At 42.8% G+C, this 23148-nt stretch overlaps 1 protein-coding gene across 1 annotated transcript; it reads right to left on the bottom strand.

Annotated features, from left to right (window-relative positions):
* Positions 1-2069: 2069 nt before the first annotated feature.
* Positions 2070-22652, bottom strand: NR4A3 (nuclear receptor subfamily 4 group A member 3). The gene is made up of 6 exons (XM_084279809.1): positions 21766-22652; positions 19398-19527; positions 18250-18422; positions 13073-13272; positions 11664-11842; positions 2070-2449 (listed from the first exon to the last, which is right to left on the bottom strand). Exons 1-6 carry the CDS (start codon positions 22648-22650, stop codon positions 2187-2189), a joined length of 1830 nt encoding a protein of 609 aa, XP_084135935.1. The 5' UTR covers positions 22651-22652; the 3' UTR covers positions 2070-2186.
* Positions 22653-23148: the final 496 nt, after the last annotated feature.

Genomic DNA, 23148 nt, shown 5'->3' with positions numbered 1-23148 from the left:
GAAAATTCGTTGTGAGGGCTCCCTTGCAGGAAGCGCCAGGAAGCCCTCATCGGCTTGGTGCTCAGCACCTGGCAGGATTTGTCCCTAGATGAAAGTAGATGCTCAAGGGACCTTGTGTCTTACACAGGAGACAAAAGTAAACATACTTTTGGATTTTGTGTCTGTATGTTTTTCTGTATGCGCACATGTGTGTGAGTGTATATATATATACGTATATATATATATATATAGTATATACAAAAGCAAATTCAGTCAAAATATATTTGTCTTGCTGGTCAGGCTTGTTACAGCAACCTACAAGAAACATTAGCTTCTCTGATATTTAATTATGCTATTATGTTTGCACATAAGCTTAAAAGTCAATACAAAAAGCAATACTTTTCCAAATATTATCTGCAGGTAAACCGGAAATATTAACTATAGTGATTAGAAGTCTGTTTCCCTATTGACACTACTATAAATCTTGATATAAGAATAATTTTTTTCATAAAAGCACATCCAAACATAGTAAGTGATAAAATACCAGATTACTATTTGAAAACCATACAGTGACTCGATATCTGGGTTATCCTTTGCAGCAATTAGGCAATTCATTTGGCATCTGTTTGATTGTATAATTTAATTTCCATATAAACAGCATAGTTTAAAAAAAGACAAAAGCTAGAATGTTTAAAGCTAACAAAAGATACAGTGACATCAGGTTGACATTCAAAAATTTCCTTAGCAAAATGACCAACAAAATTTTGACTTAATACAGTGCATATAAAGTTTTTTTTTAGAACTAAACTTTTTTAAATATTATTTGAATTTAGCAAAACATGAGCAAGATTTTAATATCAAAGTGCTAAACAGTACTGCCTTAGAAGTCACTGCAAATAAACTGTAAAATAACTCTGCTTGTGATTTGACAGATATTTTATATACAAATGGTTAATAAAAAGACACGCGCACACACACACACGCGCACACAAATATAGGTATATACATATATATATATACACGTTATATATATGTATATAGTTTTCCAACCGGTGTATCTGAGTCAGTGTGAACACCCCATTTAGTTATCGTCTGTAACAGGGCTCCCATGAGCTGGCAGTCATTGCAATAAATACAGGCAAAGCCATTACAATATACCATGCATACGAACATTTATACAAATAAAGACACTATGCAACAAATTATCTCATATTAATATGGCATCAACAGTATAAACATACAAAAAGGAGTACGAACACGGAATGTTTAAACGCAGCCCACTATATCCTTCCTAGCACTTACATTCAGACTATTTTACAAGACTTGCTTGTTCTTGAAAACCATCTGCCGTCCGTTTACTAACTAGCCGCTTCTGTTAGAAGTCTAAAACTGAACTACCCCTGATGCTGACCCTGTGTGCTCCAATCACTACTTACTCGGGTTTCCTTAGCTAAGGAGCGGCTGAGCCACAGCTGCTCCCGTGTCTTCCACATACATTTTCGTCAGTAAGTCGCGCTACATGGAATCAAGTTTGGAAAACTCTGTCAGGTAAGTTAGTGCACGTGATTTTTCTCACTTGATTTCTTCCGTTTGTTTTCATAGTAAAATAAATTAGTTAATAAACAAGACTTAGTAAGACAGCACTTTAAAAAATTGCACTTGAACATGGGAGCTAACAGCCATTGTCATTTTGCTATATTCGATTTGTATGAAATGTTCAATTGAATGTACTTTGCTAAAAAAGTGAATTTTTTGTTTCGATTGTGCTGATGTATGTGCCCTTGATGCAGGAAGTATGCTAAAGGTATCCTCACAAAACACATACTACCCTGGCAAACAACTATTTGCTGTCCTTGTTTTCAAACACAGCTTCTACAATTTTACCCCTCGTACGCCACGAGGTGTTAAACAACAGATTTAAAACAGTCATGTTAACCTTTTTTACTGCTGCTGGGATAGCATTGTCCAAAAGTGCCATATTAGCCATTTAAAAAACCCAAATCACACAAAAGAAAACAAAGAACACAACCCCAAACCAGTAAGCCAGTAAGTTTCAGGCCTCAGGTTGTAAGGACAAAGCGCCAGAAAAGACCTCATTTTAGACTCGGAGCTGCTTTTCTGTTAGGTGAGGGCAGAAATGTTAGCTGTAAGTCACGATCCGTTTGCCTGCTCTGGTGGGCATTTGCCTTTCAGGAGGGTGGTTTGACTCAGAAGGGTAAGGTGTCCAGAAACAGCCTGTCGATAATAGAAGGGGCCGGCACCAGATCTTCCAGTTTCAGGTAAAAGATGCGCTGCAGTCCCAGTGTGCAGAGAGAACGCAAGTCAGCCAGAACACCCAGTACCTTCGGCTCTGCAGACTCAAGCGGTTGTCCTTTGTTTTGGCAACTGAAAGTTAAGTGATCTTTCAAACTGCTCGTGATCTTGTTGCATAGCTCTTCCACTTTCTTTGGTTCTTTTAATCCATGTCGTTCTGCAAAGGGAGAGGAGAAAAAAAACACCCCACCACGTCAGCATCCCCGCCGCAAATGGAGAGAACTCGTTTTCTTCCGTGCAACCCAAATCCATGCTCTGATACTCAAAGCAAAAAATTGCTTTGAAAGTGTACGATTTCTCAGAACAGTTGGGGTTATACGATGTCAGTTAACCTTTCTGCCAGACAAAAGTGCCCTTTTCTCTTCAGCTGCTAAAATAGGCGGCAGAGATGCTCAATTACGATTGAAATTTTACTACGAGGAGTCCAAGCATCCTGCCTATCTCCCATAATTTTCATGATATGAGACAGAATTAATTGGCTGATTTTCCAGCAAAACTATCACAGGAGGTGTTTGGGAGATTTCCGTGCTTCCCCACCAGTTGTGAATGCTCAATAACTATGGCAACCATTATTTATTCAGTGAATTCAAGTGGCGATCGATATCCTTAGCCAGCTCCATCAGCGCCAGGCCTAGAATTCCACCAGGAATTTGCAGACGCTCTTATAAGAAACTAAAGGCACCTTACCACCCTTTGTTATTTTGATCAGCTGCTGCTTTTTAGTTTATTCATCTTGAAAAGGTCTAGGATAAAAGAAGCCTGGAAGTTAACTATCTTGCTTTGAGTGAGCAGTGCCTTAAAGTGAGAAGGCAGCTGTGTTATCTGTCACCAAAACCTCAGCGTTCCTCAAAGGAAGGGGAGCTGGGGCTTGTCGCCCTTCGAATTGCCTTTTGAAATGCTACAACCACATTAAATGCATCCACAGTTCTTGAAGCACAAGTAGAATGAATCAGATTCGTGGTTCGTTAAAAGCAGGCTCTTTACTGGCACATGGGGAAAGACAATGTTGTGCTGTTTGCTATCAGGATGTAGTGGATAAATTCATATAACATTTCAGAACAAAGAAGTTTGTGATGTTTTGATTTGCCTTTGACTTTGAGATTCGCATCTCAGTAAGAATGAGCTTAATAGCAAAGTCACACTCATTTACATGAGAAATAGATTGATACTGGATAGGAAAGTCAAAGAAAATGCAGATTTACTTCAATTTAACCAACTAGACATAGAGAACCAGTGACAGCAGCGGGCAAGGAGCAATTCCAGCAGTTCTTGTGTTTGATGCATGTGAAGCCACCTGCCTGTCCCGGCATCTCCCCCACCCCTGGCAGCCACATGCCAGACTGTGCCTGTTGCCCCCAAGTCTTGTTCCCCTACTCCAGGAGGAGCAGGCAATAGACATTTTCTCTGTCCGTCCCCTAACAAAGAGTGAAAAGAGTACAGTTCTCTTTACTACCAGAAGCAGGCGAGATGTCTGCCCAGGCGTGTGTATATAAACTCCTCCCGACCTGCCCTTGCTGCCTGTTTTGGCCAGATGTTCTTGACAAACCAATAAAACGGATGGGATTCAATGAAGGCAGTCAGAAATGTAAAGGGCTGATTTTCCACTGATATTCACCAGTTTCACACTTTTTTCAACTTTTATTTACTCAGGTAGACCTAGCTCCCGAAGAACACTAGTTTGGGATCAGAATCAGAGCCAGGCAGACATGTACATCTCTGGCCAGAAAGCTACTGTGCTCTGATCATTTAAAGTACCATCAATCTGCCCCATTGCTTCAGAGCAACACTCATCCGAGCAGTAACATCTGCTTCAGACATCTTTTTTTCACCTTGCAGGAATTAAAAGCCCTAGGTATTCTAAGTGCCTTGTTTACATTAAAACACGAGGAGTCAATGAATATTTAAAGCCTTTCCAGTAAATGGTGTAGAGTGTAATTATGTAAGCCTTAACTATACAGGTCACTGAGAGTAAATACTTAGGCAGATTCTGCCATTAAAAATCTCAGTGGATAAATATTTTATACAGATTTGAAAAGCTGTAGGGTGCCGGTTTGCTTTTTTTTTTTTACCACCAGCCTACTGAGAGAATCTGCAGGACATTAAATTAATCTTGCAGTCTTTGAAGAGTTCCCATCTTTTAATCTGTTTTGAGATTGTTTCCTGGCTGCGTAAATGAAGGTATCTTTATAGGTCTAGGGAGCTGAAATACTAGAATGGATCCAAAACCTGACTACAAATTAGCAGGGCGTATTTTTAAATCAATGCCTTGGTGGTAGGTGTGTACCTTGCTGCAGAGCATGGAATATTATCTCTGGCTCTGGAGCACATGGCTACGTTGCTAACATTTCCAGCCAGAACTAAACAGTCTTTGTCTTACACCGTCAAATTCAGAAGGCTTCATGAACAAGTTGTGTGGCCAGCCATGAAACACACCGATGCAAAACACAAGACTCACAAAGATTATAATACTCATAGCCTTGCTTTAAATAACAAAATCCTGACAATTCAGAATTATGACATACTCCGTCCTTAAGTGGCTCTCTGGTGCTACAGTATTAAAGCAGTCTCCGATAAACCAGGCTGTCCTCTCCTGCACGAACCATGCAATGGCCTGTGCTACTTGCAAATCTCCGCAAAGATAATTCCTCACAGCCAGAAATGCCTCACTGGAAGAGGGGGCTTTCAGTCTCCAATACCCAAGGGCATCCCTCACGGGCCCACAGAAAGTCAAAGCCATTGATGTGGAAGCCCTTCCACGAGTAAAGGGCACTGTGTGCGCTGGCACTGCCATCACAGTCCCAGCTGTTAGCATCCAACTGGTTTCTGGGGGATGTACTAGTATAAGAAACAACTCATCTCTTAGGGAGACTTGAGGAATCTTGGGTCGAAATTTCTCAAAGATTTTAATTGAGTAGTTAAGGGTTCAAATAACAGGAAACATATTTTCTTGCCTTTTCCACATGACCAGTCTTATCTGGGCAAAGGAGAACCCACAGTCTTTCTCACCCAAACTAAAGAGGCACCTGTAGCAAGCGTGTGCACTGGCGCTGAATCTGATGGCCTCTGATCATTCGCCATCTTCCACAGGATGTTCTTATCCACACGGGAATAAGGCCAAGATTTATCCCAAGAAGGACAGCTAGTCAAAACCAATAGATTTTCTCTAACTGATCGAGGAGGTGTGTAAATATTATTGTATTCGGACTTTCTTATAATGACAATTAAAAAGGCACTGGGTGAAGTGAATATAGGATTTCTCAGCCTCATGTTTTAGGATGCCATTGATTCTTGCAAGAAAAATGGTGATTTATGGCAAAGATGCTCTCCATAAGCCTGTCAAAATGATTCATCGGAAGTCTTGCCTCTAAAGCTCTGCAAATTTAGCAGCTCATCCTGGCAAACTGAACGCAGCGATTTTTTTGCACCTTTCTCCTTTTCCCAGGAATCTCAATGCGATTCCGTGCTATAATTACGCTGATCAGCAAAAACTTGATAGGAAGAAAGTGAAAGAGCAGGAAACCCTGACACCAGCTGTGCTAGTCCTTCCTTCCCCGATCTCCGACACGGGGGGTAATCATGGCAGGGCTTGGCAGACCGAGTGCCACCTTTACGAGAAACACCTCTCAAAGAGCACTAGCTTTTCAAAGACCTTGAGAAGCTCAAAGATCCTTGAGCTCGGTGCTCTGTGTCAGGGTGGGTCAGTGTTAAGACTTCAGTAATTCTGAGGTATCAGTCCAATCGGAAAGGCAACAGATTTACACTGCAGACTTGAAGTAGGCCTCTTGATTTCCTTGGTTTCAATAGAGCCATCAGATTTTTCTCTTCCCCTTCTGCAACTCAAATGCCCAAGGCTCAGTTGCCTACGGTTTTCCACTTGTCTCATGCACACTCTGCTACACAGCAAGACTGCCACTCAGCAGATCCAAGAGTCCTATCCTGCTGCAATTCATCCCATATTCGCCCGGCCTAACTCTCAGCCACTTCACAAGGGTGCCCAAGCAAAGGGTGCAAGGCTTCTCAAGCTGCTCCTAACATAAGAGGAAGGATAAGCATTTTTAGAACATTTTAGGTGCGTGAATTATCTTCTGGAGGTGCCCTGTATTCTCCATCAGCTGTGCTAGGTACTTGAAGTCAGGTGAACCAAATGACCACACAGGACATCAAAGTTTGCCCCTTCCTTTAAGAAAACCCCAACGTAACGCAGAGACTGCTGATCGCTGTAGGAGGAAAGAGTTCTTGCCTCAGCAAAAGGGTGGGAGGGGAGAAGGAGGAGTGAGTACTTCACTTTCAGGCTGACAGTGTTTCCCTCAGCAAAGTGGCGGGGGGAAGGCAGACAATGCAATCTGGAGGGTTTGGGGTTTTTTTTTATAACTGGCTCTCCTACACTCCTCCAGTCTGCCACCTGCTTGTATGTAGACCCAGCAGCACACGAAGCACCCACTCTGGAGAATCCTGGCAACAGGACTGAAGGATATCTGCTGCTGAAGAGTAGGTGAGCCTCCCTTCCACAGGGAAGTTGGACAAATTCAAGTTTGGAAGGGAACTGCAGCAGCCAGGCCCTTTTAGGCCCGACAGGACTCCTTACTATTTCTTGGTATGACTGGTGATGCTAAAAATTGTGTTTGTAAACTGGAACAGGAAGCCCAACAGCAGGAAGACAAAAACAAACTCATAATTAATTGAAACATCACAATGTTCTTCAATGTTTTGGTGCTGGTTTAACAAAGCATTAAGAGTGTGAATAAGCCCATCATATACAGTGGTTCTGGGCTGGCCTGTAGCACACTTAAAATAAAACATATGTCCAAAGAGCTTGGCTGAATGAAGACTAGAATGCTCTGTGCTCGGCAGCACCCCACTGAGAGTGTCAAGTGGGCAAAACAATAATATTTTGATGTGGATAGAGAAAGAAAGAGGCAGAGAGGAAAACAGAATCAACAAGAGAGAGAGAAAACACTAGCTGTTTTAGAGCAGGCAGAAATTTGAGGCTAAATTAAGAGTGTGTCCCTGAGATGATCTACTTTGGAGTTTCATATTTTGAGTCTGTTAGAAAAACTGCAAAGATGAGTAGTATAAGTGGTTTTTTTGGAAGTTAAGGAAGTATTTGCAAGAATAGGCTGAGCTGATATCTGGTCTACTCTGCAAAGCTTCATCCTCAACACTATCCAGTCCAGCATGGAGTGGTTGTGTAGGAACACTTTGGATCCATGCACTGAACTGCTAGAAATCATCCATGTGGGACTAAGGACTGAAGTTGCCCCAAGATGACCAGCATTTTCTTTCCATGTTGGAGCTCTTCTTTAGCTCATTTTCCTTCTAGGTAACATTCTACAAATTCCCAGGAAACATAAAATAAACAGAAAAAGCACAAATATATGGACTTTCTAATGGATTATACAGTGCAAAATATTACTAAGTCTTTTCCTGTTTATTTTATGTTGTGCATACCGTTAGTTTTACTGAAAGCAAGCAGTGAATTGGCAAGTATTGTGATACTCACTAGGTCTCCTCTTCAAAAATTACTACACAGAATGAATGAACATCTATGCCTATAACCATGGCTGTGACCTGCAGCCGTTGTTGAGATAGGACATGGAGCTCTGTAGCTCCAAACAAGTCAGCAGGGTTAGTTACAGGACACAGGAACTACTGGGGCTGTTACTAGGGAGCCAGTTTGACATCCCAAAATAAGACAACAGCCTTCAGTGTCTTGGGACATTGGGAATGGTAGAATATCTTTCAGCCTAAAAATGGCAATTTTTACATTTACTCCCTCATCCTTCCTTGGGAGAGAGATGTTGGTTCTCCCTGTCACTCTTGCAGAACAGAGAATAGGTGATAGAGTAGCAACTCCTCTTACCTTTCTCCTTCAGCACTACTGCCAGCGACTAGAGTACAAGGGGGTTTGTTTCCTAAGAGCACATCTTTGTGTGGGCTATGGAGAGCACTCATGAAATCAAGAACAACAAACAGATCATCACTCCCAGGAGTGTTTTTCTTTACCCTGAGACACAAGTCTTGAATCTGGTGCTACCTAAGATGCTGTACAGTATTAAAACAACACTGGGCTGGTTTTCTTTTTTATTTTTTTTTTTTTGGTTGAACCATCAAGTCATGAAAAGTTGACTAATGCAAAATAAGAGCTGGAGAGATTTGTGTAACAACAAAGATAATTTTGCTTAAGCCAACATTTCGGTTTTGCAGTGTCACTGATGAAAGCAAACAATTAGATTCACAAAACAGAGCCTTCCTGCTCCTTCCTATCCCACAGTCCAAAGACATGGATATCCATCTAGGACATGGGAGATTCACAGTCACATTCCCTTCCTGTTGGAATCAGACCAGAGACTGGGTCGTGGGTCTGAGCATCAGCTTGTCCCCAAATCGTCATGCACAGCAGCCATTCTGAAGCACGTGAAATAGGTCAAATGGCCTCAACACAAAAGACAGTGATACTCAATAGTCGGATATCCTATGTTCCTGGAAAAGGTCACCTTCTCTTGCTCTGACTCACTAAAAGGGCTTGACCCAGGGTTTGCTAACTACTTATTGCCTCCAACAGTTCATTACAAGAGAGAAGAGTCCCTTCTCCAGAAATAAAGAATGGCACCTAATACACTCACCTAAATCTAAACTAAGCCTCAAAACAATGCTTAAAAGTGGTGTTAGACAGATTCCAGATTTCCACAGTGTATCTTTGTTATGTCTTCTCTTTTGGTGGGACTAGCTGAAAACCAGCATGTGGCCTGTCATACTCGAAACTGTAGGGAGAAGATGAGAAGCCCTTTCTCATGCGATACGATACCAGAGGCAAAGCTCAAGGCTTTCCTGAATATAAAATCCCAACGCCCTATCGCTGAGGAAGTCTCAAGAGAACCCTGTCCACCAGCATTTTGCACCATTGTAGTGCTCTCTGAGCAGTAATTAACTGATTTCCGCTTTCAGTTTTGTTTTTTTAATGTTGCTCATCATTACACAATGCTACCCATTTTTTAGGCGAGCAGATTTCTGGCTGGGTCCCTAAGTTAGCTGGCTACCCTTGGAGATCTGAAACCTGCGAATATAAATGACTAGGCACGGGAGCTGCAGTCTAATTTAGATCGCATGAAAGAATACTCCATCCTTAAGAGCAAATTGGTGGAGATGTACCAGCCTCATGAAACAAAAGAATAGGCAGAAAACTGCATTAATTTTAAGCACTATCTCATACAGGTGAGAAAATCAAGAAAAGCTTCAGAATTACTTTCTGGACAGAAATGCTCTCCTTTTAAAGGCAACAGTTACTTCCATTTGTTTAGAAACTTTAGGAAGATCAGCACAATAGATCCAGCTCCTGAAAGGATTCTTATCAAGGAAAGGAAGAAACGTGGGGTGTTATCAATTAAAAGCTATTTCTATTAGATATCTTAGGGCCTGAGCCAGCCACGGGACAGCTTTGACTCTTTATGTGAAGGCAATCAAATAGTGTCTGACTGAACAAAGAACTATCATGTTAAAACAGTGTGTGGGTTTGTAAGGAGAGAAAAAAACCCCAAACTTTCATTCCTATCGAGTAGTTTTTTCCTACCTTCACTTAGACATCTTGCTGGGGATCCTGCTCATCGACCCACATCCTCTCGGTCGCCAGGAAGATAATCAAGAACAAGCTATCTGTGTCTATCTCAAAAAGACATTTCTGATATACAGCAAATACTCTACATCAATGACTTGTGCTATATACATACATATATGTAAGCATATATACCTGTATGTAAATAAGAGGGAAATAGCACCTGCCCTTGATTTATTGATCTGTAAACAGGTACATAGATACACTGTATATGTATATAGGTGTGTATATACATACGCAGTTAGATGTATTTATAACACAAACACGTCAGCAGGCGCGAACACGTCAGCGGGTGTTTATACATAGGAGTAAAAGAAAAAGTAAGTTGGGAATGTTCCTTCTCACTTCAACACATCACTCATTTTGAAAATCTTTTCGTACAGGACAAAGCAACTCCATCGAGTTATTCTCAGCGTAAGCGTTTTGTAAGAGGAACGAGAGTCCATGCCCTTTCCAACTACAGAAAAAAACACCCCCAAAGCTAACACCATGAAAATGCTTTTCTGAAGAAGCAGGCAGTTGATGCTAGAAGGTGTATACATTAACCCTTCACCCAAGTGCGGGAAGGAAGCCTGCCATGGAAACTCTGAAGCCAAAGTCTTGGCCCCTACAAATGTCCTCAGGAATTGGCCAATGTATAGTTTTTGCATTTGCCATTAAGCTTTTTACCTCAGTGCTTCCTTAGCATCATCTCATCCCTAGGTAAAACGAAGATTGCAGCTGATATTGTCGAGGGCCACCGCCTGCAAACTGGTGGATGCTTGAAATGCAGGAAGAAATCAATATCCATCCCCGTGGAGCTTAGAGCATCCCTGGGAAGATCCAGCTTAAGGCACGCTGAAGCCTTGTCTCCCACTGATGACACAGCTGCCCCTCTATGCTCTCAGCTGCCCCGAAACAAGCATGAGGCTCTCAGTAGAGATGACCGCTGCTCAGACTTCATCTGTGCAGCTGTCAGACACCCTTACTCCCAACCCTTCCTCCTTCCATCAGCCATGCCTCCTCAGCTGCAAGAAGCCTGAGATATGTAGTGTGTATTTCAAGGAGCTTTGATGTTTGAGGAATGAGAAGACCACACTTTATAGGGTTACTCTCGCCTGTTTTGTAATTACAGGACAGATTTTGGCAGATTCTGACATTAGTTTCCCGCTGTTCGCCCCAGCAGGCAGAAGGGGTGATACGGTCACATAGGCACCCAAAAGCTTTTGTATACAACTGGGGAAGATATTTTTTCCTTGCTCTTCTCCAATTTTCTTTCTCAAGAAAGCAGCACACAGAATACCTACAGTAGTTTGGCTACCAAAAGCAGCCTGCCTGCCTGAGAGAAGCACTCCTTGTCTAGCGATCTTGATGAGAGGTGAGCTACGCTAGCTATATGGCTTCTAGCTCTCGAGCTACCCTGGTATTAGTATTCCTACACAGGAGACCTAGCACTGGTCATTTCATTAGGCTTTTCTGGGAATCTGACAAGGATTTTGAATGTTTTTTGTAGGAGCTACACAACTTGCTTGGAAGCAGATTGCTTTTTAGAGGCTATTCCAAGAGAACAATGACACCATGAAGAATCAGACAGTTAGATTACATTTTAACAGGGGGCATCTTATGGCCTAATGTTAGTTCACAATTTTCATACGGTCATTATGATGCTTAAAAATCATACTCACTTCACCCTGAATATAGCAAAGTTAACTGAAATTGCTCAAATCGAGATTAAAGCAAAGCGCTGGAGTCTGAAGCTTTCGATTAAGAAAGAGACACTTACCTGTAATCATAGTTAGAGCTGATAAACTTGCTAAGGCTGGGATATCAAGGTTAAGGCTCTTTAAGTTTAAGGAAAAGTCTTTAATAGAGTCGAGCCACTCCCCAAATCCACGAAGGCACTGAAGTCTATGAAGCACAAGTCCATTGCAGAATACAAACTTATCCTCAGCAGTATCAGACCTCAAATAAAAACAATTGAAAAAATTATAAATGCATCTTCTACTTTACAGCGAAATGCATAACCAGTATTGAAGTGTCTGTCATTTAAAATCCAAGGCATATTATCCTGAGACATATGTGGGCATTCACGTTTGACAATACGCTTCTCCCTTGGGGCCAAAGTACAACAAACAAGCTTCTATGATTGCTTACTTGGTAGAGTTATAAGCCTGAGGTTAGCTGTAGCATGTGGTGTAGACTGTCTAATTAGTTAAGATTTTGGTCCTGCCCAAAGGCATAAACAGAGAAGACATTTTACATTAAATACTGTATGTTTGAACCAAAGGAATACTAAGCGAGTGGATTCTGAAATATAAAACTACCAAAAAATGGGGAAAGAAGAGATTCTGTAACTCTCAGCGTTTACCTAGTCTCATCTGCATTTTTTTTTCAGATCATAAAAACTGATATGGAAAAAAACAATGGGAAATGCATGCAATAATGCAGCACAATGCACATGACATCATAAACTCCTTCATATGAAAACCTGTGTGCCAGAGAGATATTACAGCCAAGCTCTCCTCTCCTTCCCCTCCCCACTGACAATGTCCTTGTTAAAAAAAAAAAACACATGCAAAGCTCATTTTCAACCTAAAGAAACAAGGGTATAATTCAAATCACCAGTCTAGAATTTTCCCAGCCCCTGAAAGTGTTTTTGGTAAAGTGTCTTAACTAGTGCTAGACTGACAAATAGCATCTCACTCTATTAAATGACTTGGTATTAAGAAGAAAAACAATCTGACCAAGATTTTAAATCTTCTTCATCCCTTTCAAAAACAGGTGACAAAAAATGTGCATGCACAGAAGACTGGGACAGGGAGGGGGGAAGGGGGAGAAAGGAGAAAGGTTTCATACTGAAGCTTTTTACTATACTAGGTATGAAGCAAACATGCTCCAATAGTACCCAAGGATCAATTTCAGTGACTATGGAAGTAGAGGATGGGGTGTGCCAAATAAAAAGCAGCACATTAGCAAGACCTATACGCTCTTTTTAAATCACTCCCTTGTTTTCTTTGTAGCATTAAACAAAGTAAATACAGTATCCTTCGGACGCAGACAGTGCTGATGTTTGGGGGAGGGGGTTCTCGTACAATTGACAGTGTTCAACATTAGCACCACACTTATTCCTTACAAATACTGAAATGAGAGGTTTTTTGCATCAGCTTAAGAGGAAATGAAATAAATAGTTACCTGATGGAGAGTCTTAGTACAAACAGCTCCAAAAAAGCTGATTCTATGAGTAATGTCTGATCTTCTTTGGGGAGGTCAGTAAATCCTGGGATTTTTTCTGCCCAGCCTCTAGTTATGTCAATGGAGGCAGTCAGAAGATTATAGAACTGTTGTACATGTTCTGCATCTGTGCCTGCAGCAGCCTGATCAGTGGAACAGTACTACAATGAAAGCCACAGAAAGACACGTTACACGCATTTCAGGGCACTCTGAGAAACACGCGGCATTACCCGCCTGACAACACTTCCTCCTGTGGCAAAGCTGGCATTATTATCCAAGGCAGAATAAGCAGGTCTACCTCTGTCAACCTCTTCTGCTACCTATGGGCGTTTCCTATTCAGACATATATATGACAAAAATATTTCCACAAGTACAGAAATCACTTAAAATTTACAAATAAAACATAATATCACATTTCATGAGTACCTAGATGCTAGTACGAAACAGAAACTGGTGGGCAGGATAATTTCCATCACACTTGAAGAGGAATACTGCTTAGCTTACTACAATTAAACGCTTCTCCCATTGATGGATTTGTCTCAGTGTGTCCAAAACACAGATTTCTTCCAAACCTCTCAAACTGCATTTTATCTGACAGTGATAGAGACACGTAAGATAAATCATCTTTTATCTGACACGTGCAGCATTGCTTCATTTGAATACTGAATTGGTTGAAGGCGAAACAGCTGCCCCCTATCACCTCTTATCCTTCAAATAGGAGCATTTAAGGTTCAGGAGAACCCATTATCCTGCTGATGCAGCCATAACTCTTCCAGACAACCATTCGACAGCCTCAGCTTGCTCAGCTTCCCCGTGACCCTCTGACAACTCCCTCCCTGCTATCTCCTACTTCCGCACCAGTGGATGGATCCCTGTCACTCCCGGGATGCTGCTCGCTTGCTCCTGGTAGAAAACACAACAGGAGCTTTGGTAGCTTGGTATGGTCCTGTGCTTGGAAAGGGCTGGTTTTCTGAGCAGGGACTGAATAATTTGGGATTTATTGTAACACCATCCTCCCCATCAAACATCTTACGAGTTATTTCTGGGAGAGACTTCATACCAACTCTCCCTCTCTGGGACTCAGCCAAGGAAAGGTTGGAGTGGTCTCCATGGCTGAAAGAAGTTTGCATGCCCTTTGGAAAGAACTCTCCACAGGCAGTTAGGGCTTCAGTTCGTCAGCCTAAATTTCTCCCTAGCAACTTCCCAAGCCAGAGTGGTAGCAGAAAGACCCACATCTCTTTCCAGATTGGTAACAGGGGGTTGGCAGCCTTATTACAGGCATACCACGTGGGCTGCTGATATCACCCAAGTTGGTTACTGCAACCCAAAAGTCACTTCTGCACAGGAAAGAGACGGGGGAAGCAGCAGGATGCGCTGGGGTGATTTAGTGGGTAGAAAAAGACCATATGCTTTTTCAGAAATCTTGCATGTTCTGGACCATCTTAAAATGAAGCTGTAGAGCAAGCCAAGACAGCATGTGTGTGAGGAGATGGGCTTTTCCCATTCATGGTCTTCAGCTCCTGAAGACTGAGAGATGCACTTTGCTGTGCAGGGGCTGAGCTATGAGTCCTTCTTTTAACTTGGGAAACCAAACAGGCTGATGGAAACTCCTGCCTCACCATAGGTACTGTTAAGGTGAGACCCGTTCTTGATCCTTTGAGCAGTGAAGAGGAAGGAAAAGGAAAAGAAAAAAGATACTACCCTAAGTTCATTCTAAATATAACTTGTCACAAGTCAGCATAATTATGCCATGTATTAATTTGTTCCCACTATTTATAAAACATTCCTTTGGCAAAAGTAAGGCAAAGATTTAACATTTTCTAATGAAGCTGAACGCTGCATTATGTCACACAACTGTGAATGTTACAGTATGGCATGCCCCACGTGGAGCACTTAATTAAATTAAAAGCATCTAAAAAAATTACAACCTGTATTTTTTTTGTTACAGTTTAGCCCACGAGAGCAATTCTAGAGGAAAGGTAAAAAATAATACAGAGTTGTACAATTTTTAGCTGCTGTAACACACCACTGCTCTCTACAAAGAGTTACCACTTACAAAGGATAGCTAAAAAATATTATCTACTTGCAACAGACTTATGAGAATATAAACAATACGTATCATTCTGTTTTAGGCACCAAAATCCATGTTTTTCCATGATTATTTCATTGAGAAGAGGTGCTATTTGACCTAACTTCTGACCAAGACATCTGGTGAGCCTGCCCTTGGTCAGGAGGCCACGGTACAGGAGAGCTCAGATCTGCATTTCCTAACCTGCCCCGTGCAAACTGGAGGCACACTGGGGGAAAGCCAGAAGACAAAGTTCTGCCTTGCTCCCTCCCTCATGTGTCCTCTGGGAATTAAACGAAACCCGGCTGTTACCCGCGGCTGGGGGCAGGGGTAAGGGGTGAGAGGGGTGTCAAATGTGTAAGTAAGCAACCTTAGCTTGCATGGTATAGTTAAAGAGACTCGGGAAGCCTGATGCGGGGGAGGGAGCCTGATAGCGTGACCAAGCTCTGCCCTTTGCCTGCTTTCATCAGACCTTCAGCAACTGCTACAGCTGCACAAGCCCAACAGTAACTTCTCTGCACAGAGAACCCATCCTTGTTTTTTTTTCCCAAAAGCCCCAATATTAATTAAATTTTGTAGCTGGGGAAGAGAGGGTGGGGTGGTGGAGAGAGAGGGTGTTATTACCTAAATGCTGCACTCTCCCTCCAAGAAGGCAATGTTTTAAGTTGGTGGCTATTCTGCATGAATGAGAATGACAAGCCTTAGGGTCTGTTTCTCACCTCACCTACCTGGGAAGTGTGAACTTGTGGAATTGTACCAGTAAAACAGGTGTAAGTCCGAAACACGGCCCTTGGCCTTTAAGGAGTTCACAAACCAAATTCTCTTCCTAGCAATTGCTTTTTGAAACCAAGTACCTAAATATACCATTGCTGCGGGCTGGTAAGTTAAAACCAGTGCTGAAATGAAAGGCAGCCATGTTCTGAACGGAACCGGTTCCAATCTGTTTTGGTTTAATATTCGTAGCTTATGGAATTTATTTTTGGGTTTTGGGCTCTTTCTGTGTGCATGGGGGTTTTTTTTGGAGGGAAGGGGTACACGTTGGTCTATGAGACTCTTATCGGTATTTTTAAGAGGGTCAAAATACTGCTGCCTGTAAACATGAAGACCATGCTAAACATTAAGGTCGTGCCTGCAGGAGTGTTAGGACTGACTCCAAAGCCAGGTTTCCAGAAGTACCCGTCTGTGGTGCACAGCAGGGGCACGGCCTCACCGAACCTGCCGTAAGCTAGTCTTAACAGGTACAGGGTTATTCTTCAAAGGGATGATTTTTTTTTGAGCTTTGCAGTGTGTTTACTGCATATTTCATTTAGTTACTCTCAGTTTTTATGCAGCATTTGTTCCTGATCTCCCTTCACTTTTCAAAATTAGGATAAGGTTTATAAAACACATACATACTAATCTGAGTAGATTCTTTTAGCTTATTTTTGTCTTTTCAGTACTGCTGAGTGTAACAGACTATTACATATTTTGTTGTGAAGAAAAACTTGGATATTAATATGTCCTAACAGACAATCATACTTAATCTTTTAGCTACCAAGACTAAATTAATTTACTGTCAATCATATGCTTCCTGTAATGTCCAGCAGAACTGTTCAACAATTAGATCTACAGGCTGTTTTCATTAAAAGAGAAATAATTACTGCAGGACAAAGGAAAAAGTCACATAAAAATACACAGTTTTCATCCTTTTTTTTTTCTTTTTTTTTTTCTTTTTTTTTTGGTAGATGCAAAAGAACTTTATAAATAAATAAATACATGAGGTTAGATACTGCTTTTATGGCCTGGGCTATTGTATGCCTGCAATTCTGTGGAACCCAGCAGATTTCTGTCAAAGAGCACCGCTCGTCACACACCTCGGTATTTGCAGAATGACCCCCTGAGACATTCTGGGTAAGTTAAAATACGTGTAAATATGGCTAATGCGTTTTCCCCCTAAAAGGCTGTCAGATGCTGAACAGCTAGGTTCTTAATAATAATTTGGAAAATTATATGATTGTATACTTGCAGATTAGCTTTCAGAAAAGATGTTACAGCATGCTTAAAATTGCTAAATTATATACGTAACTATATTCAAAAATAGAATAATGTAATTTTTATATAATTGCAATCAAATACGTTCTGGTATTAAATATTACTTAGCAACAAGTGATAAATGGCCGGTGCAGATGTTGTCTGAGTACAGCTGTATATGTTACAGTCTCGGATTTAATCATATTTCGTTAAGGGGCAGGAATTTGATCTTGTTTTTCCTTAGTTGTATTTTTTTTTCTTTTCCTCTATCAACCTGCCTAAAAAGTGTATTTAACGAGCCATTCATTCCAATGCTGGAATTTAATAGCTATAGAACAGGTTTTTTAAGCTTTCAAAATATTCCATGAATATTTAAATGCTGAATATGATACATTAAAAACAAGGGTAGAGAAATATATAATCTCTGGTAAAGCTTCACTGAGATAATTTTTTATAATTTTGCGTTTTAAAGGTTTGTTTTACAAATGTGAATTTTACCAAAGAAATACTCGTGCTGACAATTCCAAAGTCAGACCCTGGTCCCATTTAAATAGTGGCAAAATTCCTACTGATTTCAATAGAAATGTCCCTATCCATCCTGTGTGACTTTCCTGTATCCCTTATATCTGACTATTAGGAAAGTGCTATTAGATTTCAGCCTTCAGAACCTGAAAGTTAAAACAGTGGACATACAAACACTGCTCCTGAGTTTGGCAGATTAATCAGTCATACTGCAGTTGTTAGCATTTTGGTACTGCCTCTTGCAAGAATAATTCTCTACTTATCCACACACTTTTGCTTCCGCTCAGCCATGGAACATATTGCAGATAACTCTGCGATTGAGATCCTCAGAACAAATAGTTAAGGCTAATTTCTACTGCACCTCCTTCTCCCTTCATCGTCTGCCTTCCATGAAGAGACATGGCTGGCTGGACAAATTTCTACCCTCATCCAAAGCTGGCGTTTCATTTCATTTTAGCAAACCGGCTGGTAGTGAGAAATGCACTTCACTAATCACTGCCATGAGGAAAACAAACAGGCAAAGAAAAGCCAGACGTACTCTTGAATAGTCAAGCTCCCTGGGCGTGGAGTCGGTTAAAGCTCGAACGAGGGCGTTCATCATGCTGATGGGAGGAGAAGGCGGGGAGGGCTGAGAGGGTTCTTGCTGTAAGGGGCTCTTTGGTTTGGAAGGCAGCCGACCTCTTCTCCCTTTCAGGCTGTCGGTACGGACAACTAGGCAAAAGAGAAGAGGGGATCAGTCGCGAGGACACCGGCAAACAACAGATCAGAAGCAACACCTGCCTTCCTTAGGGGTGGCCAGCCCGGCAAACGTGCGGGCAGTCTCCGGTTTCAGCACACGCTCCCCACACCTTTGATCACGAAGGCACACGAGGGATACCAAAGCCGCCTCAGACCTACGGTCGTCGTCGGCAGCAATGTAGCTGCTGCCTACTTGAAAGCCCAGCCGGGCTCCGAGCGTGCGCGCTTTTGTTCGCGGCACACCCGCGCGCCCCGCGTACGCGTGCCCGTGCGCGCAGGCGCGGGCGCCCCGCTGCTGAGAGGGCACCGAAACACAAGTTCTAACATTCCTGCTGCCGGTCGGTGCTCCTTTTAAATGGCAGCCCTGTTCATTCCGAGTAATTTTAGCTTTCTGGAAGCGTTTGGAGAAAAAAAAAGCTACGGTCACGCCGTACAGGTGATATTATCCGTGTTAGTATTTGCAGTGGGACTGCTCACACGGTATTACTCACATGCTTAAATATTTGCAGAATCCAGACTAATGAGTTGATCCTGTTTCCATTTAAATTAATTGCAAATTTACAATCAGCTTATGGGAACGAGACAAGATCCCATGTCAAAACGCACACAGTCCAGCGCAGCCCCGGGTGAGATAACAGGGGGAAGACAACAGCATTATTGAGCAACGTTCAAAGTTAATAAAGGAGACATTTTGGCCAGTGTCAAATTATCCTCTTGTGACCTTGCTGCTCTTGAACTCTGGGGTCTAAAGTCTAAATATGATAATATGGGTGAAGAGAAGGAAATCAATACATTCTTACACAAATGCCCATATTCTGGGCAAGTTATGAATCCTGTCACTACACAAAACATTGTAAAAGCATCCATGTCCACACACACACACACAGACAAGAGACTCGTTAAACGTAGTATTTCCGTGTCTGGGATAATAATAGCAGTAGTCCTTACCTTCTTTAACCATGCCGACGCTGAGACACTTTTGAAACCGGCAGTATTGGCATCTGTTACGACGTCTCTTGTCCACTGGACAGTTTTTATTTGCCAGACAAACATATTTTGCATTTTTCTGGACAGTTCTCTGCGAAAATGCAACACAAAAATAGTAAACTGATCGTTTCTTGAACAACTTAGAACCTGACACAATGTGTTTTAATTACAACATGAAAAGCGACAGTGCAATTCATATAATTAGATAAAATTAATTTCCTAACACACTAGCCTGCAGGAAAAACAATTTTATTAGTGTTAGCTGCTGACAATGAAAATCATCTAGGATTGTTCTGAAGCAAGTCTCTGGAGACAGGCAACTTTGAATGATAAAATCATATCTGAAATTACCAGGTCATCGCATCTACCTTTGGGGATTAGATTATCTCCGCTTTTAATATCCCTTTGGGAACAATTTTCTACTTGGTTCATTCCCTTGATTATTGCTGACCTTATTAAAATAAAATCAAAATGATCTGCGATGTACTTCTCTTGCTATCGCTATTGTTAGTCAAATACCACAATAACTGGTTTGGTTAGCCATTAAAATCATCAGGGAGAAAAATAAAAATACCAGAAGCCCCCACAAAATATGTTTAGTTAAATACTCAGGGGAAGTTAACCTGACCTAGGGGAAAAAAATTACACAGAATTATACTGTAGTTATATGCATTTAATTAGCTCTAAAATGATCCTAAAACTATACAATAAATTTAAAATGTGTAAAAACCTGGTAATCTTTGGCAGAATGTAACAAACATGGATGCAAAAAATGTATTAAGTGTTTCCATACTTAAAAATCAAAGATACATCAATAAATAACTCAGCACACACACATGCAGAAAGACATTAATAGGAAAGACATCAGAAGAGGAACAAATTTATCAGCTCAGCATTCGATATTAAACCTTCCCCTGCAGTTAAATTAATGGAAAAAATGCCATTTCACAACTTGCCTTCCTTTTCAAATCACAGCCTCCACGTAGTAAATACGAGAGACACAGCAAACATTGTTCACTGTGCTCTGGAGCTGAAAACTGTTTAATTTCTGCAGAATGAGCTCTAGGTGCAGCACCCTGACAAGGATATGCTATTGATTTCCAGCAGGGCAGGATCGGGCCCGTTGAGAGCAGCTATTTACAGGTTATTTGTGTTTCCTTTTCTAATTGTATTTAAACAACAAATGAGTTTTATAGCAGATGTGTGTTTTACCATGTTGGCAAATGACTATTATTAAGTAACATCGGCAGCTCCGTCCGTCTACGATAAAAAAAAATGTTGCAGGCTCCCCCCCTCCCCCCTCCCAACTATTTTTGGACAGGTTTTGTTCCCATCATATCTTTTACCCGAAGAGGGGCATGGCTGCTGTCTTTGCAGGAAGGGATTACACCAAATCAACCCCAAACGTATCAAAACTTAAACCTGCTGCCCAGAACCATCCCACCAAAAGTCTGCCCCAGATTCTCCACTTAAACAAGCTCATACTGAAAATAATACTGGAATCTCATCTCGGTCTGTGGATAGGGAATTACAAAGCACCCAGGTCTAAGGGCAAAAAAAAGGGTGTCCAATTCTTAAAAAATACAAGCACAAAGTTTCCACCAAGAAACTGCTCTGTGTAAGTTACTCGTGTTGCTGCTACTCAGCTGCACAGCCTTCTCCGTTACAGGGCAGGCACCGGGAGCCTGTGCAGTGCTTAGTCACTGCTCTGCTTTCCACTGGTGGGGACTCAGTGGGCTCCCAAGTAACGATGAGGCAGCAACCAAATAAAACCAGAAAGGCTTGGGCTTGCCCCACGCATTAAACCGGTTTCCTCCTGGCACTGACCCTACAGCCCTCGTCACCCCCACCGCCCCAGCACAGCAAACGGCAGCGCTGCCGTCAACGAAAATGCCACGCAGACTTTTATGATTTCTGGATCTCTTTCTGCACTTTAAAACAAGGTTTAATGGGAATGAGTGACTGAGTAAACCCGAGGTTGGATGTACTCCAGGTGCGTTTCGCTATGGAATAAATGCTGTTTATAGGTGAGACAGGGGTGACCCCTGCTCTGTTGAGGGATGCCGGCAGACTGGGGACATGGTCTGCTCAACTCCCTGCCATGGCCCTTTCTCAGCTGAGACTGGCTGGCACTTTTATCCTATGGAAGGCTTGCTTTAGCTTTCTTCAGTAACTTTGGGTGGGTGTCAGTCACGCCCTGCCAGGGGGTTCTGAGCTCTATTGCAAGGTCCCAGAGCCCCCGGGCAAGGACCAGGAGCATACTGAGGCAGGCAGGGAGGGAAGGAAGGCTGGGGGAAGCAGGAAGGGGAATGAACCGCGGAGCTCTCACCTTGAAAAAGCCCTTGCAGCCCTCGCACGTCCGTACCCCATAATGCTGGCAGGCGGCATTGTCCCCACAGACAGCGCAGGTGCCTTCCCCAGATGAGGAGCTCCTGCTGGGTGGAGATGGGAGGCCGCTGCTGCCGCCGCCGCTGCTCTCGCCCATCAGGCTGGAGGTGGCTGCGTTGAGGCCGAGCGGTGAGAAGGCTAAGGTGGCTGGTCTTTTGGCCAGGTGAAGCCCATAGGAATGGCTCTCCATGGGTGCCTGGCTGGCAGCGGGTCTGTCGGAGCTCAGAGGCAGGCTCAGGGAGGCAGGGTCGTAGCACATGTGAGCGGCTGCGGACGGCGTATGGGGGGGCGAGTGCTTGAAGTGGAAGAGGGGGAAGCGCGGAGGCACGGTCTTCATGGGGGCAGCGTCCATCAGGTGGCCGGGCGGCAGGCAGGTCTGTGTGGGCTGCAGCTGGGGCTCATCCCACAGGCTCTGGTGAGAGGGGAAGCCAGGTGTGGTGGGCGTGGAGGGCGGAGATTGCTTGAAGTACATGGAAGTGCTGGGCATCCCCTCATCCGTGGAGGGTGGCAGTGAGGGCTGGTAGGGGGAGAGCCGGGTGTCTTCCATCTTTATGAGGGGCCTCTGGCCAGAGGAGGCAGATTGCATTTGGTAGAGGCAGGAAGGCTTGAGCTCGTAGCTGCCAGAGTAACCCTCCATAAAGGTGCTGAAGCTGGGAAGGGAGGTGGTGGCAGTGGCGGTGATTTCGGTGCTGCTCAGGTCCATGGTCAGCTTGGCATAGTCAGGGTTCATGATCTCCGAGCTGTACTCCGAGCCATACGCGTAGGTCTGAGCTGCATAATTCGAACTGGGCGGTGAAGGGCTATACTGCGCTTGCACACAGGGCATATCTGCAAGGGCAAAGTGGGGTGTTAACGACAAGCCCGGGGTGACCAAGTCGCAGCCCCGGGGCCTTTGAAAACTTCTTTCCTAGAAGCTTCCCCACATTTCACGGAGCTGGGTTAAGACACCCGACTCCCGTTCTCGCCTGGACAGGGGACACATAAATTAACCTCGAGCCTTTGCCTTTCAACAAGAAATATGCGTCGGGCACCACCTAAGCATTAGGTATTAGGGAGTCTGCTCTCATCGAGTCGTGGGAGCAACTCAAATTTATACCAGTGTCAGGGAGAGAAGAATCCATCTCAAGCTGCCCTACATCTGCTGCTTAATATACATAGGTGTCAATGAGAATTAGATAAGCAGAATGAAAACAGTTTATGGCTCTAAATCTATCTCTGCATGCGTGCAACCGTGCCATAAAATTTTCATGAAGGGTAAACGAGATTATCAAATGCATAATATTAAAAAATTATTTTAAAAGAAGCAGCGTCTACAGTGCATGTC

The sequence above is a fragment of the Gallinula chloropus genome, assembly GCF_964237585.1.
Source record: "Gallinula chloropus genome assembly, chromosome: 2".
Taxonomy (NCBI): Eukaryota; Metazoa; Chordata; class Aves; order Gruiformes; family Rallidae; genus Gallinula; species Gallinula chloropus.
This window is presented reverse-complemented; position numbering and strand designations above follow the sequence as displayed.